We start from the raw sequence: 19,081 nt of genomic DNA on the forward strand, positions 1-19,081 counted from the left end.
TTCCGTAGCAAATTATTCCTTGGTAGGCAGAGTTTACACTGAACAGTGACATTTCCCCCGTGTCTTTCTTTAAAAATGAAATGATGTCAGTACATCCAGTGATTAAAGCAGTGGTTCCCAACCTTTTTCTTTGGGCCCCCCCATGTACATATTTAACAATCCGTGACCCCCCCCCCCATAGCATTAATATATATAATATATATATATATATATATATATATATATATATATATATATATAGATATATATATATATATATATATATATATATACTAATGCTATGCACATAAGCACACACACACATAGTAACTAAATGTAGTTTTTTTTATGACATTTAATGATTTTTAATGACATTTTATTACATGAATACACAGGAAATGTTCCTTTCAACTTCAAATGTTTCCTTTTAGCCTAATATTTTCATTTTTACACAACTAGTAAAACGCAGTAGTTTCTCTTTTTTTAGGAGTCTGTGTATAAACATAGAATACTGAATGTTATGAACGTAATGTTAAATATGAACGGTAGAATGCTGTATGTACTTGCATGCATGCACAGATCCTTATTTTTTTACAAGGCTAATCATAAACGTCAGCATAAAACACATAACGCTAATGTCCACCTTGGGCTTGCATGCCTTTCACTAGTGATGGAATGTCAGGTGTAATGCCAGTGACAGCCAGTCTAAAATCGCTGTGGACTTCCAGTCTGTTGCGTGACTTGGTTTTTATAGCCACAAGGGCACTGAAGGCTGTCTCAGAGAGGTAGGTGGTACTGAAAGGAAGAATGATCTTTGTAATGGCATAGTTTGCGAGTTTAGGTGCGACAACAGGTCCCCTGGCTATCCAAAGCCTTTTGAATCCATTCTCCTGGAAGTACTTTTTTGACAGTGAATTAGTTTTAATCAGCGAGCTCATCTTCACAGCCAAGGTATTCCACATCTTCGAGCCTGGATGTGAAGGTATCCATAACCCACGACTCCTTGGATAATGCGTCAACATCCGCAAAGCGGGACTTTAATTTCATCCTGTAGAGCGCAGTCATGTGACGGCAAAACTCGGCGCGCAAAGATGCACTCACGGGACCCCCAGAATGTTGAAGCAGCATTGGAAAGTGTTGTAAATGCCCCTGTGACATTTTTCCAGCCCTGTACTCCAGCTTGCGCATAAAAGCATCGATTGCTTCTTTGCACTCCAAGATGTTTGACTCAGACCCCTGCGTCTCGTGTTGGTTCATTATAAAGAGTGAAATATGTCAGCAAAGTATGCGGTTTTGATCCAGAACCCATCAGTCAGCTGCTCCAACAGTGTGTTTTGATTTCGCAGAAATTCCAGGATTTTATCCTGCAGTTCTAGAAAGCGCACACTCACTTTGCCACGCGAAAGCCAGCGCACCTCCGTAGCAGTAGAGTTTGGTGCGCTTCATCCTCACACAGTTGTGCAAATAATCTCTGGTTGGTAGGGCGAGCTTTAATGAAGTTTACGACTTTTACAACTGTTGCCAGTGTGTCACCAAGGTCTCTGGACTGTTTTTTTACTGGCGAGTGCCTGGCGATGTATCATACAGTGGAAAATTACACAGTATGGAGCCTTTTCCATTAAATGGCTGTTAAATCCCTTATTTCTACCCATCATCGCGGCAGCTCCTTCCGTGCAGCAAGCGACGATATTTGTGTAGGGCAGATTGTACGATGTGAGGTATGAATCAATGGTCGTTTCATCCAGCTGTATAGCAAATTGGACTTCTCTAAGCTTTTCGTGCAACTGTTTTTTTGCAGTTTTCTGCCATTTTATCAATTCTGTCTTTAACAGTGTGTTAGAGAGTGGGACAGATTTAACCTTTCAGCTGCTTGCGGGCCACATAGTCCCTCCACTATTTTAATGCAGGCGGGTTTGATTAACTCCTCTCCAATATTATGCGGCTTTTTTGCCTTGGCAGTCAACAGCGAAGACTCAAAGGAGACTTTAGTAGCCTTCTGTAAATCACTACCTGCTCTTTCGAATACTTTTCTGATATCTGTCGATCTTTTTGACAGAGCCATCTCTTTTTTTCTCTCTAAGAATTCCTTATCTTTGCCGATTGTCTCTGGATGCTTGGTTTCCTGGTGTCTTTTCATCTTGCTTGGTTTCATGCTGTCGTTTGCCAGTTTTTCACCACAAAAGACAAATTCTGGCCGAGACTTTTCTTGGCCTTCAATAAAACCAAAATTTATGTAGGTTTTGTCATAGTGTCTTAACTTTTTCTTCGCCTCTGATGAAGAATCACCGCATTTACGTTTCTCTGCCATTTCCTTTTGTTTTGCCGCTTACGGTGACGGTATGCGCGCAAAATTTTAATAATTATTTTATATAAGAGATCATTTTTGACTGTCTTATCTTGGCATTGTAAGCATATGATTTTTAAAAAAAACTTTGAAAAAATATTTTTATATAAAATTATTAGTGGAACATTTTATGCATCTTTATTCACCTCAAAGCATATCCGCTACCGCGCCCCCCCTGTGAACTCTGGCGCCCCCCTAAGGGGAAACATATATAAACGTTAAAAAAAATTAGGAAAATCAATGCATTTTGAACGACGTAGTACCATTGTGTAAATAATATGTAATCATGTAATCCATAAAAAAGTAACTGTAGTCTGATTACGAGTATTTTAAAAAGTAGTTTACTCTAATTACAAGTACTTGAGTTTTGGAATCTGATTACGTAATCCAGATTACATGTAATCTGTTACTACCCAGCTCTGTCTGGACCTGTCAGCGATTCAAAATCCTGCTGTGTGAAGTGTTCAGACTGAAAACTACATCAGCGATGACCGACAGCCAATGAGAGAGCAAGATACAGAGCAGCGGGGAGGAGTTATAGACCACAATAGTCAGCAAGCATGGCTTCGTTTCTTTTCTTGTTTCGCTGCAATTCAGCGCACAGGCTATTCGTATTAAAGCTTCTTGAGGGCTACCATTTTTAATAATAATCCAGTCTCACGTGAGAACTTCGGTCTTGCACGCGTGATATCGCGTTGTTTCCTGTCACATCTCGTGTGTGTTTGGTTGTGAAACGTAGTTTGCGTGCCAGACAGAGTTGTCGGCAATTCTTCCTATTGTAAAGTCATGCAGTGTGAAACCAATCCATTGTGCAGTGTGAACACAGCAGTGACTGAATGCTGGCCAAGATAGTCATGCAGTGTGAAAACAACTTCACATTAAGATTTTTATTTTTTTTTTTTATTCAAGATTTGTTCTCGTCTTCATCCTCATCTTTCCAGTGCCACTGACTTGTTCACTCACTTCATCAGTGTGTCTGCTTTGGATCAGCATATGTCTTAATGGGAATTTCTAAAAAATTGCATTGCAATGTTGCAAATTCTATTGTAAATGTCTATACATGTTTTGTGTCATTGCATGTTAAGTTGCACAGTTTAAGTTTAACAGTAAAATTGCTATTTTAATTTCAAGCCGATGCAAATGTTTTTACTCAAGAGGTTATCATCTACACTTTTGCCATGTTATTTCAGTTGCAATAATGATGAATAAACTGTTAGAGTTCGTTAATGTCACTCTAACAGTTGATGAAAAATAAAAAAACAAGTAAAAAAAAATAAAATACAAAATTGTTAATATAATAAGACACAATAAATAGCTTTATTGTTTGGATGGTTAATGTAATAACTTCTTGCAATACATTAGAATCCATTAATTTTAAATTTTCTTATTTAACAGCATAACAATGGCAGCTAACTTTTTTCTAGTCTACTATCAGTCCTTTGATAAGTATTTATCATATACTGTTATAAGATTTCAATTTAGTCGTAATCTTTAATACCAATACACTACTACAAAGTTGTTATTCACAAATAATACTTTATAACATGGGGTACGCATACTATACACTCTCCTACAAAATGTGCTGCAGCTTTCCCACTACAGATATTCAGCTCATATTGTTCTTCTAACTTGCCCAATATATATATATATAAATAAATAAATACAAATCTGGCAAATAAATATGAAACCTACACGGTTAATTAGCTGCAAAATTTTCACTTTAGTAACTTTGAGAAAGAAAAAAAAAAAAGTGTGTTTTCTACTGGACTAGTGAACTAATTTCACTTTGATTCGCATAAATATGAAACAGACGAAGTCCTTGAATTGTCAAGCTAAATATTAGAAAGAAACACTCGCTCTTTAAGGAGAAGCGGGTGGCCTCTTAAAAGAGCCTTTTGGTTGTGTGAGAGCTGCAGCAGAGCTCTACTTGGAGGTTGGTGGTGTACTTGGTGACGGCCTTGGTGCCCTCAGACACGGCGTGTTTGGGCCAGCTCCCCGGGCAGCAGCAGACGCACGGCGGTCTGGTCTCTCGGGAAATGATGGTGGAGCGCGTGTTGTAGTGAGCGAGACGAGACGACTCACCGGCGATGCGCCGACGAAGATGTCGTTGAACGAACGAGTTCATGATGCCCATCGCCTTCGAAGAGATTCCGGTGTCAGGAGTGACCTGCTTCAGCCTTTGCTACAACGTAGAGGCGTAGCTCTCCTTCCTGGACTTCTGCGCTTCTTTCTCCTTTAGCGGCGGTCTTAGTGACGGCCTTCTGGAGCTTTCTTCGGTTGCGGACTTCGCTCGGTTCAGGCATGATGCTGCTGGAGATCAAAACCTCAAGAAACAATGATTAGAATGAGCGGGACAGAGACATTTAATTCACTGATCTATGCTCATTTACACAGAGATCGTGGAAGCTGCTGATTGTGTGTTTTTCATTGGTCAAAACCCGGTAACATCGTCTTTAATTGGAGAATTCAAAGCATCACGACTGGAACGAGGGCCAATCACAGGGCGGAGGAGTGGATAGTCCGGCGCCACCGCTCCATGGTTTGTAAAACGACATCACCCACGTGAAGTGGTTTGCACCCTTTGTTTTCAATCCCGCTTTTAAATTTTGATGGTTTATGCTTTCTATAGAAACAAAACGCGTCTTAAAATCAAAACAACCAAGATCAATATCATACAGTGTAAAATTTAAAAACCTCTCATAAACCCATTGAGAGAATGTAGAGAAAGAGAAAACATTAACGATTTTTATGACACTCTTTTATTCTTCTCCTGTTGTTCTGCTATTTTCACTTCGCTCTCTCAAACTTGAAATATCATTGCCAGTTTGTTGTGTTTTCTCTTTATTTTATATAAATCGCTTTTTGAATTCAAAGGAAGGCTAAACAAATGGAAATGCCATGTAAGAAGAATGAAAAAATATTAATCCTCATATGAACGCCCCCCGACCAGCAATATATAACATTATATAAGCTCCGATTTTAAAAATCTGAAATAAAAAGATGTTTTCTGCCCAGTATGTTCACACACGAGAGATTTGTTTTGGTGACAGAAACTTACACAGACAACAACAACTAGTAAAAAATAAAATAGATACATAACAGTTCAACATGAAATAGTTACATTCTCAGAATCAGATTTACCATTGGTATTTACGAGGAATACGTTTTGTTGTTTTTTTTTTTTTTAAGGTGCTCCTGGTACATGACACATCCGATATGAGAACAAAACTAAAATAAAATAAACACTAGCATTAAACTTCACTTTTTAAAGAGAGTTAAAACTTTATGCATTTAGCATGCTCTTTTATCCAAAGCGACTTTCAGTGCAATCAGGCTATCAATTTTTACCCATCATGTGTTCCCGGGGAATCGAACCCCTAATCTTGCGCTTGTTAACCAGTGCTCTACAACTTGAGCTACAAGAACGTTTATTAAGCGATATTATTATTATTATTATTGTCATTCACTTCAACTATTAAACATAAATCTTAACTCTTTATGTGAGAGTGTGGGTGGCTCTTAAAAGAGCCGCTGTGTTTGTTGTTTACGGTGTTTAACCCCCGAAAAACCGTAACAAGGTGCGTACCCTGTCGTTTGAGCGCGTACACAACGTCCATGGCGGTGACGGTCTTTCTCTTGGCGTGCTCGGTGTAAGGTGACGGCGTCGCGGATCACGTTCTCCAGGAACACCTTCAGCCAACCCGCGGGGTCTCCTCGTAGATCAGACCGGAGATATGCGCTTGACTCACCGCCGCGGCGAGCGACTCGACGACGAATGGCGGGGTTTGGTGATTCCCTGGATGTTATCACGCCAGAACTTACGATGACGCCTTAGCGCCCCTCCTTTCCCGAGTCCTTTACCCGCCTTTGCCTCTTTCCAGACATGATGAAGTGACTCCTAGTTTCAGTCGAGCGAAGAAAATGAATAAGAGAGAAGTGCTGCAGGGAGGCCTTTTACATTTGCTTACGACCTGACTGAAACCAGCGCGCGTCACACATGGCGCCCCCAACGCCTCTTCGTTTTTCGTTAGAGCAGGAAACAATGAGCAATTTTAAAACATAAAACAAGCAATTTTAAAATATTGGAAATGATTAAAAAATGTATTTATTTAAAATTAATTTAAAACAGTTAAAAATAGAAAATGATTTTACATAGAATACAGTGAATACGTGAAATACAGTGCAATCAGTTCGGACATCGCACAGTGCTCATTCAATAAATGCTCAGCTAAACAGATGAGTTTTGAGTCTAGATTTAAATGTGACTAATGTTTTAGCACATCTGATCTCTTCTGGAAGCTGATTCCAACTGCGGGCGGCATAATAACTGAAAGCAGACCCTTGTTTTGTGTTGAATCCTTGGTATTTCTAACTGACTCGATCCTAATGATCTGAGTGCTCTGTTAGGTTTATATTCAGTGAACATATCTGCAATATATTTTGGTCCTAGGTCATTGAGTGATTTATAAACGTGTAAAAGTACTTTAAAATCAATCCTAAATGTAACTGGAAGCCAGTGGTAAGGACCTGAGGACTGGTGTGATATGCTCAGATTTTCTAGTTCTAGTCAGAATCCTGGCAGCAGTGTTGGATGAGCTGCAGCTGTCTAATGGGTCCCCTTCTTGTTGTGAATGCCGGTGAGGAGACCATTACAATAGTCCACCCTGCTGGTGATAAAGGCATGAACACGTTTCTCTAAGTCTTGACTGGAAACAAAAAGGGCTAATTCCTTGCAATGTTTTTGAGATGATAGTATGCTGATTTAGTTACTGCTTTGACATGACTATTGAAACTAAGGTCTGTCTCCAGAATCACACCAAGATTCCTGACTTGATTTTTAGTTGTTTGAGCCCTAGAGTCACGGTATGCATTCACCTTGAAAACTTTATCTGTGTTTCCAAATGCAATGACCTCAGTTTTTTCCTTGTTTAACTGAAGAAAGTTCTGACACATCCAACTGTTAATTTCATCAGTACATTGGCAGGGGGAATCAATGGGGCTGTAGTCATTTGGAGATAAGGATAGGTAAAAATCCACGGGTATCCATCAGCATAGCTGTGATAGGCAATTTTGGTTCTTTCTCATTATTTGACTTAGTAGGAACATATACAGGCTAAACAAGAGCGGGGGAAGAATTGAGCCTTGTGGGACTCTGCATGTCATGGACGTCCACTTAGACTTATGCTCTCCTAGACTCACATAATAACTCTCTCCCTTCTAAGTATGACCTGAACCATTTGAGTACCATCCCAGAAAGCCCGACCCAGTTTTCCAGTCTCTCTAGTAGTATGTTATGATCGACAGTGTCAAACGCAGCACTGAGATCTAGCAATACCAGCATAAGCATAAATAAGTGAAATTATTGATGAATTAAAATTATCTTCAGATGGCTATGATGATATTTCTGTATTTCTTTGTCAAGCGGGTGAAATGTTCAATATTGCAGCCACTTGTTCATGTTTTTTCTCTCTCTTTGTTTGAAGTCATTGTTTGTAGAGGATTTTTTAATAGTTGGTTGTTATTCAGTTTTTTGAAGATGATGTTCTGTGTTTTTTAAACCAACTATAGACCATTATCTATTTGTTTTCTCAAAAAAAATGTAGAAAAAAATATTACATCAATTAATTATTTTTCACTTAGACTCAAATTCTATTATTTGCAAACATCAATATGAATAGCGAGAAGAAAAAAAACGGCTATAGGTCTGGAGCTCATGGCAGCTTTCATTGGTCAAGGTCCACCCATGAGGCCTTTTGACCGACATTTCAAACAGTTTGTTTCATTCACCGTCATGTTTCGAAGCATGGAAATGTCGCAATAACAGTGTAAAACTCTCGGACATATTTTAAAGATTCTATGCCGTGAACTTTAAAAAGTTTTGAAAATGCAGCATTTAGTTGATCCTGATAAGCGCTTGTCGTCACAGTTGTAAACTCGGCGGCTTTCTTCTTTCAGGAGGGGGTTTGGCACCACATTATTTTTTGTTTCCAGGTGGAATGTTAAAGAACGCGACACACAAGTCTCCCGGAAATCCTGTAGAATTCAACCACCCCGATGACGACTCTGACACTCCTGAAGTGTGTCCCATATGCATCAGACGTTTAGCTAATGGTCTGTGGGCGTGACCTCTGAGGCTGAGATACCCTTGTGTTTGAAAATCAAGAATTTACTTGCAGTATCTTTTTAGACCTGTCACAAGATTTTGATACAGTTAATCATTACATTTTATTGGAAAGTTATACAAATAAGGTTTTCATGATTTTCCATATAAATGGTTGAAGAATTACATTTTAAATAGAAGACAGTTTGTTTGTTTTAAAGGTTGCTATTCCAGCAAACAAAATCTACTCTGCGGTGTTCCTCAGGGCTCCATACTTGGACCATTGCTATTTCTTATTTATGTTAATGATGTCTTGTCGAATGTTTCAAATATTTTTACTCCAGTAATGTTTGTTGACGACACAACCTTAGTTCTCTCTCACTCAAATTATAATTCATTGATTAAGAATGCAAATGACGGTCTAATTGTTTATGATTTTTTTTTATTTAAACAAAATTATCTTATATATATATATATATATATATATTTATATATATATATATATATATATATATATATATATATATATATTATTTTTAGTTGTAAAAAATTATACCCTAAGGATTTATCAAAAATTTGTACTAAGTCTACTGAGGCACAGCAAGAGTGTCTTCTTACTCTTTACTATAGTTTAATTTATCCATATTTTTCATATTGTAATATAGTTTGGGCGAGTACTTTTCCTACTTTCCTACTTACTCTTAAAAAATCTTTATTGTTCAGCAGCGTTTTGTTAGGATTGCATCCAATCAAACATATATACGTCATCTGCTTCATTTCATAAACTTCAGGTTCTTACTACGATAATACTAATTTTCAAATATTTATTTATAAATATATATTTATGTATAATATATATTCAAGTGAGGGTAACATATCCAGTGCAATTTAGAATGTATTTTAAAGTAAATTCTCAGGTTCACTGTTATTTTACTCGTCAATTTTCAAGTTTTCATCTTCCTAAAGATCTCACTTGTAGAGGTCAATACTTGATAAGAGTTAGGCGTATTAAATTATGGAATGGTTTATCCCATCTAGCAAAATGTCTTGTAATAGTGTAAATTTTTTTGTACATATACCTTTTTTTTTTTTTTTATGTATTATGTACCATACTTGTTTGTTTTAGGAGTATTATATATATATATATATAGATATATATATATATACTATATAATGGAATATATATGATATATATATATATATTAATGTATGTTGTAATTATTTTGTAGTTATTGATATTTATATATTGGTTGTTGTTATTTAGCTCTGAGGTGGAGCCCCCTTGGGGTTTTCTGCCCTCTTCCTGCACAGATGCTTTGACTTTCAATTATCATGTTTTTTTGTCTAGAACTGCAGAAACGCCCATCAAAATCTACAGCAACCTACATGTAAAAGCTACTGATATCATTTTAAAAATTAAATCAGTGGTTCTCAATTACCCCCATAAAGAAACCACTATTATAACAAAATTATCTCTACTTATACATTATTATAACAAAATTATCTCTACTTATACATCAAACATCACAAGAGCCTTTTTTTTTTTTTTTACGAAATTTAGAATAAATGATTAACTGGGGTTAACACATCTGTGACGTTTTGCCTGTGTGAGTGTTCTGTGTAGTAATGGAAAACTAAAACTGTTTTTGCGTGTGTGATTTTTATGTGTAGTGAACTATTTTCCAAATGTGAAGGCAGTGTTATATGTTTAATATCGAGTGTTCCAGTGGAAACGGTCTCATTCAGTGTGATGTAGTGGCTCTTAAAAGAGCCTTTGGGGTTTAATGCGGCTGATGCAGCGGCGGGGGGTTTAAGCCGCGCCCCCCTTTCATGGGTCGCGGACGGGCTGCGGCGGGGCGCCCAAGCTGGATGTCTTTGGGCATGATGGTGACTCTCTTGGCGTGGATGGCGCACAGGTTGGTGTCCTCGAACAGACCGACCAGATAGGCCTCGCTGGACTCTCCTGCAGGGCCATGACGGCGGGCGGAGCTCAGCCTTTGGAAGCGCAGGTCCGTCTTGAAATCCTGAGCGATCTCTCGCTCACCAGACGCTGGAAAGGCAGTTTTGCGGATCAGCAGCTCGGTGGGACTTTCTGATAATAGCGGCGGATCTCTCGGAGAAGCCACGGTCCCGGGCCTGTAACGATGGGGCTTCTTTGACGCCGGCCGGTGGCTGGGGCGCTGCTTCCGGGCGGCTTTAGTAGCGAGCCTTTGCTTTCTCGGGGCTTTACCACCGGTGGATTTACGAGCCGTCTGCTTGGTTCTTTGCCATTGCTGAAATGCGTTCCTATCTCTGCTTGCCCCTTCCGTTCGAGTAGAAAAATAACTGCTCTGTGTTACGCGCCTGCTTTTTAAAGCCTCATACGGCGAACCAGCTTCTGGCGTCATAAAGGTGCAGAGCCCTGTTGATTGGGCTGATGGTGTGAACATCATGACCAATGACTGCGCCCCCTTCTGTTTTTTAAACTGAGCTGGTTGTTTCCCGCTCAAAATGCTTTGATCTTGTTTGTGAATTCGCATCGCAAACACACCAATTTAGGCTTCATACTCATGTTTTGTTTCATAGCTCTGATTTATTCATTAATCAGAGATCATCAAAATTAACTTTCCATCTGTATAAGATCACAACTACACAGACATACCATCCAACATATTATATATATATATATATAAAATAATTTTATTTTTGTTAACGTGTTTGTTAATAGTCACGTATTCTTCACGGACTTTTGATCTTTAATGATAATGCGTTTTATTAAACGCCCTTACGGCATGACGCTACTGATAAATGAATTTAAAAAGAAAAATACTCTCTATTTGATAAAATGGGTGGCTCTTAAAAGAGCCTTTGTGTTTCAGAAACACGCTTGGATCTGTTTACTTGGCTTTGGCGGGTTTCTCGGTCTTCTTGGGCAGCAGCAACGGCCTGGATGTTTGGGCAGCACGCCCGCCCTGAGCGATGGTCACTCGGCCCAGGAGTTTGTTGAGCTCCTCGTCGTTGGCGCACCGCCAGCTGCAGGTGACGGGGAATGATGCGGGTCTTCTTGTTGTCTCTTGCGGCGTTTCCAGCCAACTCCAGGATCTCAGCCGTCAGATACTCGAGCACAGCCGCCAGATAGACGGGAGCTCCGGCACCGACGCGCTCTGCGTAGTTCCCTTTGCGGAGAAGTCTGTGAACACGACCGACGGGGAACTGCAGCCCTGCTCTGGAGGAGCGAGTCTTGGCCTTCGCTCTCGCGCTTTGCCACCGGTTTTTGCCTCTTCCACTCATTGTTCATGTAAAAACTGCTATGTTTGTAATGTAGAGAAAATAATGAATACATGGGCCTCAGATCTCTACTGTATTTAAAAGAGCGTGCGAGTCGCTCATTGGGTTTAGAGTCTGTAAGATTTTCAAACCAATCACTGAACTTCGCCTCCAACACCGACCGCCGAAGCCACGCCTCCACAGCTGGCGCGCAGATTGTGCAGCGAAACAACAGAAAACATTGAAGAAATTCTGACGTGTGCTAAAGTATTTCAAAATAATTTATTTTTTGTACAAACTGGTGGCTAACTTTTATGATTTTATATAAACTTATAACTCATTCATCCTGAAAACGTTCTATTCAGGGGCCATAGAAAGTGTATTGACTCAGTGTATCTCAGTGTGGTATTCAGTTGTTAAGTGGTGATGTAAGAAGCGCTGTTTCCGGGTCCAAGCCTCAACTCACTTCACTTGAGAATACTGCCTCAGCAACCGTTTATGAGCACTGTTTATTCATATTAAACATTTATCGCATAAATGTTTTTCACAACTTACGGTGTACACTACAGTCTCCATGCTCACAGTGTTCCAAAACACAAATAATTTTTATATTTATTTTATTTTTATTCATATTTTCATTGTCTAACCATCTGGGACTTCGGTGTGGAGTTAAAGGTCAGGATTATAACTTTTTGATAGTATTATATCGCATTGTGAGTGTATATTAGCACCCTTTGTTGTTTTCTCGTGGTATCAGATAGAGTGTTTGGACACGGAAGAGGTGACACCTGACGTCAGTCTTAACAAGCGAATGGGAACAGGTCCAGTCAAGACTGCAAAGCCCTTCAGAGAGATGTGATCTTAGCTGAGCGCATCTCAGGGGTCTGCTCTTTCCCCTCTCTGCAGGACATCTACCTCAAACACTCCAAAATCAGAGCTGTTAAAATCATCAAGGACTCTAACCACCCCAGTAACTGTCTTCATCACCTTTGCTGCCATCTGGTTAGCGCTTCTGTAGATGATGGCAAAAACTGAGAGACTTAGGAGGAGTTTCTTCCCGCAGGCCATCAGGCTCTTAACTCAAACTCAGTCTCTTAACCTCTACATGACTTCACTTAATAATCAGTAAAATAATTAATATACTGACATTGTCACTTGCCACAGCAATTTCTGTAAGTTTTATTTGCAACCTGTTTGCACATTCTCCTCTTGTACATTCCTGCTCATCTTAATATTTATTAAGTCTGCAGTATACTGCCCTACACATTTTATTTTAGTTTATTTTTTTTATCCTACTTTTTCCCATACCTATATAATATATATATTATATATAGATATTCTATAATAATTGCAGGACCTGACTTACATTTTACTGCTGGTTAGACATTATATTCTCTATATAACCACGTATGTGATGAATAAAAATCTTGAATCTTGAATCATGACTTTTCCGAACTTAGTAATAATAATATTATTATTATTATCATTTATTACTAATACTGTTATAAATTTTATTACCTCAGCTTAACGTTATTTTTCTCTATGCTGCCACTCTCCTCCCCCTCCAGGTTACTTTAAGGAGATAAACTCCATGCTTTCCTGTTTTATATGGAATGGTACGCGCCCCAGAAGCAAACTTTACCAGACGGTTACAGCATCCTATACACGCAGGAGGACTAGCTGTAAAATTTTTAATGGTGTGTTTTGTTGTTTTTTTTCAACTTAAGGTTATTGATATTCATTTTTGTTTTGACTCAATCTAAAGCCTCATGGAGACTGACTGAAGCTGATAAGGTGAAACCAAACAGACTTCAAGATATTTTATTTGCTGGCACAAGGAAAAAAGTTGATAATTACAAATTCAGCCTGGGCTATAGCTAATTCAATTAGAAACTGGAAAAACAGTTGCACCATCTTCTGGGTTGACCATCTCTTTCCTTAAATATACAGTCGTGCAAATTATTGATCGCATTACAAAACCACTCTTTCTATCAAATCTGTTTGAATCAGGAACTATCTGATCTTACAATTATCTGTGACTGGATGTGATCTAACCTCACTTTAACCTCTAAATACTTGGCTCATGGTCTTATACATTTCAAAGTTATTCATAGAGCATGTATAACTCCTTACAAAAGATTCAAAATGAAACTACAACCGACTTACAATTGCCATATCTGTAAAACTGTCATCAGGTACAGCTTCATATGTTTTGGGGAGTATCCTATTGTCAGTAATCTGTGGACACATGTAAACTTTGTTTGTATCCTCTTTACTACAAATTGATTACATGGTTAATCCAAGTTTATGTCTTCTTGATGATGATTCTGGCTTCTGTATAAACTCAATCCAAAAAAAAAAAAAAAAAAACACAAAAAAAAAAACAATTTGTTATTTGCTGGTTTACAGCTGCAAAAAAAAAAGACAATAAATACAGAAGTTTTTTCCCCATCTCTTCTCTCTCTCTCAGTGGAATTATGTAAATTGATATAAGACTGTTGTTGTTGTTGTTGTTTTTGAGTCCTGAATGTATGTAATGATGTTATTTATTCTATGTGAAAGACTAATGAAAAGTTGATAAATAATAGTATCATGACAGATCATCTGCTGAACAGACAGGAGTCTCAGACTCGAAGTCTCCGGATGTTTGTGCTTCAAGCTGCCCAAAACAACAGCTGTATCAAACACTGCACACGCGCTTCACTGATGCTCATTTCATTAAATTCACTTCCAAAACTGTTTTCTGATCGCAAACACTCAGAGGACGAGTTTAAATCTTTTTTCAACTTTTCCACTGAAACGAGGCATTAAATGCGCACGCGGCTTTGTTCCGTGGCTGATGCTCGCCTCGAGTTTGATCTGACCGGAGAAAAACAAACATTTCCTCGCCGCGTATTTTAGTCCCCAAAGAAAGCCAAGAACCTCTGCTTGGTGTCCACTTTGTTTCTACTGCGCCAAACTATTTTAGTAGTCGATCGCTTTTGCTCTTAAATGTAGAAGAAGAAAACACAAGCGCGAGAGCGGCTCGCGGAGGCGCGGAGCCAGACACACCGAGCGGGCGGGTTGAGTCTATAAGGTTCTCATGTGTTAAATAAGAGCGCAGCGTGGTCCGAGTGCAGCTCATTGCTTAACATAGAGAGCGTTTGATTTGCTGATTTTACTGAATACTCTACACAGAGAGATGGCAGAAACCCGCCCCAGCCGCAGCCGCCCCGCCGGCCAAGCACCCAAGAAGAAGTCCGCTGCTAAAGCCAAGAAAGCAGGTCCAGCTGTCGGTGATCTGATCGTTAAAAGCCGTGTCCGCATCGAAGGAGAGGAGCGGTGTGTCTCTCTCGCCCGCCCTGAAGAAAGCTCTCTCTCGCTGCCGGCGGCTACGACGTGGAGAAGAAGAACTCCCGCATTCAAGCTCGCCCTCAAGAGCCTGGTGACTAAAGGAGCCCTGCCGTGCAGGTCAAAGGAACCGGTGCCTCCGTCTCCTTCAAGATCAACAACAGCAAAACCGAGACCAAGAAGAAGACGGCGAAGAAAGCAGCTCCTAAAGCGAAGAAGCCCGCGGCCAAGAAGAAACCCGCTGCTGCCCAAGAAGCCCAAGAGCGCAGCGGCAAAGAAGCCCGCCGCTAAGAATCCCCAAAGAAGGCCAAGAAACCCGCCGCTGCAGCCGCTAAAGAAGGCGACGAAGAGCCCCAAGAAGGCAAAGAAGCCCGCAGCGCCTAAGAAAGCAGCCAAGAGCCCCAAAAAGGCCAAGACTGCCAAACCCAAGACAGCAAAGCCTAAAGCTGCCAAGCCTAAAAAGGCAGCTCCCAAGAAGAAGTAAAAACCTGTTTTATTCCCCAACGGCTCTTTTCAGAGCCACCCACAAACTCTAAAGAGAGCAATTTACTTTACTGAAGTAAGGTTATGTTAAGAAAATAACTAAATTGTATCACCATTGATACTTTGAAAACAACTCAGTAAATAAAAACGGCAGACACAACATGACAATAATCCATCAAATCATTCACTGCTGTCGTAAACTGCAGGCAACACAACTAAATAACAGCAATGAACACAACAAAAGTGTTTCTTTCATATACACATTGCACACAGCAGCAGAGATAAAAGAGCTTCTAAATCGTTCTGGAGAACACAGTGATTATTAATCTCAAATCCTGACTGGGGCTTATTAAACACAACCTCACTGTACGTTTCTCCATTTTAATTTTACTGTCCAAATGGTATGCCAATAACTTTATAAGATTGAACTATTTCTATCTTCTGACCATGGATTTTGTCACCAGCATTACTGCTTCCTTGTGTCTTATCAAAATAAATGATCAACTCCTTAGTCTTCTCCACACTAACAATATATGTCTATATGTATTATTATATATTTAGATATATATATATATATATATATACATATACTATATAATATATAAGTATATATATATATATATATATATAATCACAACATGTAACAAGAAGCTCAACATCTGTTCTATTTTCCAAACCATTAATTTGTTTGATTAGACCACAAGTGCAGTGTCATCAGAAAAAAAAAAAGAACTTGAATTAAAAAAATTATAAAAAAAGAAAGAAAAAAAATCACTGTTTTTTTATCCTGACACAAAATGACCAGTTAACATTATTTGACTAATCATATCATCAGCACACGTGAAAGTGTGAATGAGTTCTAGTCAGGTGAAAACACACACTAATCAGACTGTAAGAGCGGGGCAAGCTCAAACCGGTGTGCACTGTTTTGCTACGGTTTCCGGTTTGAACACATGTTTCCTGGAAACGGTGTGCAACGGGGTTTGAGATGTGTTTTCTCTTGTTTGTTTTTTTTTGTTATGTTTGTGTGTAATAAATTTGAGACATATAAGCAGCGAAGTATTAAAGACGCAGTTTTAAAGTGTAATTTGCACAATGTAATTAACATTGAAATAAATTCACAAAAGCAAGTATATTGTTTGCACGTTTATTTAAATTAAAGGCAAAATATCTAGAATAATAAGAGCACAAGTATAGATCTGGAACTTCTTTAAGTCTGTCTAAATATCATTTAGTAATTGCAATGTCTTTTGGTCCATATCCTTTCCTTAGGAAGTGTACTAGAATCTGATTAATGTTACATAAAAATATTATACATATTTATATTTTTGCTATTGTATTGTGGAGTGACACTTTCATAAACTGTTCTATACTCTGATTATATCATGGTAAATATTACAATACACAACAACAATGATCAGCTGTAATGATAAGCCTAATACTCATGAAGCAGTGGATGCCAAGCTTGCCATATCCTTAATATTGATATTAATTATATTATTAGATTATTTCTTGTTTGACTATTAATCAAATTATGGCAAGAGTGAAATGTGAAACCTTATGTGAGCTTATGAGATATTATGCTGTGCTTCTACTCTCTAAGATGATGACTTCATAGTGTGTGTGTGTGTGTGAGAGTGTGTGTGTGTGTGTGTGTGTGTGTGTGAATAGAGAGAGTGTGTGTGTATGTGTGTGTGGTGAGAGAGAGAGTGTGTGTGTGTATGTGGTGGGTGTAGAGAGAGAGAGTGTGAGTGTGAGTGTGAGTGTGTGTGTGTGTGTGTTGTGTGTGTGTGTGTGGTGTGTGTGTGTGTGTGTGTGTGTGGTGGTGGTGTGTGTGTGTGTGTGTGTGTGTGTGTGTGTGTGTGTGTGAGAGTGTGTGTGAGAGTGTGTGTGTTGTGTGTCCGTGTGCGTGTGAGTGACTGTGTGTGTGCGTGTGTGTGTGCGTGTGTGTGTGTGTGTGTGTGTGTGTGGCTAGGGCTAGGGCTAGCTTCCATATGTGGAAACTGTCTAAGTTTATCTAGGTTTCGGAACCAATCAGAATTTTGTTGACTTATGCATTGATGCAATTAGTCTCCTCTGTCAGGGTATAATTGTTCTGATTTTGAATTGTACGCAGAGCGGGCCTACGAACTCCATCGAGAGTGTTTGAAGCTGACTTCTGCTGATGAAACTGTAAACCATGTTCTTCAGTAAAATTCTTCTTCAGTTGAACGCATCTCTGACTCCTGGTCTTCGTTCATCATATCTGGTCCTTTGGGTTTTAACTGTATATTCCCCTACACTCACAATAAAAATAATAAGGTCATATAGATCATAACACAGTCTCGGAGGTATGAAGTGGATTATTCTTCACCTGAAATGTTTCTGAAATCTCTTCACTTGATTGGGATGTTCTTTTTGATTCTGGACGGCAAGGGCACTGACTGTAACAATCGAGCCGTATTTTATACCGTTCATATCAGTCTCCAAAGATTTCTCTAAAAGAAACTCAAAGAATGGCCTTCTCAGCTGCCATAGTTGCAACTCTTCCAGTAACTGTGTTCTTGTTTATGAGTTTCCATTTGTGTCGAAAATGAGTCGACTGCTTTGTGCTATACATGTGGCGTGTATGATGTCTGTTGATGTCGTCTTGTTCTGTCGTGCTAATTGTCGTCTAGTCCCTGTTGTAGGGTGTAGAAGACTGACTTATTACAGGTGAAATTTTGCCAGTAGTCTACCTGCTTTACTGGACGTATAGTGCACAGATATGTTTAGAAAAAAAAAACTACTGTGATTCACCAAAAAGGCTTTTTTTATGTTACAATGGTTTTATAGTATGTACATAGTTACCAAACTTACGAGTTTGCCAATATCTCCCTGTCTAATGTACTGTACAGTGCACAAATATTTTATGAAAAAATTTACAGTTATTTACCAATATTTTTTTTTTCTTCTCCATGTTTCCAAGGTTGTTGTGTGTTTCCTAGATACACAGACTGAGCTAGTACGTGTGAGATTTTGCCAATACTTTGTGTCATATATGGACAGTACACAATATATTTTTCAGAAAAATTAATGAAAGTACAAAACTTTGGATCCTGAAAAAAAAAAAAAAATACTATTGGTAAATTACTAGTGGCCAAAACTGACCTAATATAAAAAACCTTTGGAACATGATAAAACCCCTCTTGGTGAATAACTGTAGTTTTTCTTTTTAACTATTTGTGTACTGGTACATGCAGTAAAGGAGATAATAGCAAACTCTCAACTGTAGTAAGAGTGATCAACTCTGAGAACTAATAAGGCAAAAATGGATGACCAATCAGTCAGATTTAACTCAGAAGCTAATATCCAGCATGACAGAGCCAACTGCAGAGGTTATGAAGAACAAAGGCTCCAACACTGTAATATTGACTCATTATATATATATATATATATAATACGCTTGGATCTGTTTACTTGGCTTTGGCGGGTTTCTCGGTCTTCTTGGGCAGCAGCACTGCCTGAATGTTTGGGCAGCACGCCGCCCTGAGCGATGGTCACTCGGCCCAGGAGTTTTTTTTTTTTTGCCAATAAAAGCCTTTAAAACATATGATATGCTGGTCATTGTTGTTCAGTAT

The 19,081-nt window shown here is 38.9% G+C and overlaps 1 protein-coding gene and 3 pseudogenes across 1 annotated transcript; 1 reads left to right on the plus strand and 3 right to left on the minus strand.

Annotated features, from left to right (window-relative positions):
* Positions 1–4,246: 4,246 nt before the first annotated feature.
* Positions 4,247–4,626, minus strand: LOC122145812 (annotated as a pseudogene).
* A 5,578-nt stretch (positions 4,627–10,204) lies between these two features.
* Positions 10,205–10,810, minus strand: LOC122145813 (histone H3.3-like). Its single transcript, XM_042761411.1, has one exon. The coding sequence runs from the start codon at positions 10,808–10,810 to the stop codon at positions 10,205–10,207; it is 606 nt and encodes a 201-aa protein (XP_042617345.1).
* Positions 10,811–11,089: 279 nt separating this feature from the next.
* Positions 11,090–11,693, minus strand: LOC122145712 (annotated as a pseudogene).
* A 3,119-nt stretch (positions 11,694–14,812) lies between these two features.
* On the plus strand, positions 14,813–15,607 carry LOC122145714 (annotated as a pseudogene).
* The last annotated feature ends 3,474 nt before the right edge of the window (positions 15,608–19,081 follow it).

Source organism: Cyprinus carpio, chromosome A7, assembly GCF_018340385.1.
Source record: "Cyprinus carpio isolate SPL01 chromosome A7, ASM1834038v1, whole genome shotgun sequence".
Classification (NCBI taxonomy): domain Eukaryota; kingdom Metazoa; phylum Chordata; class Actinopteri; order Cypriniformes; family Cyprinidae; genus Cyprinus; species Cyprinus carpio.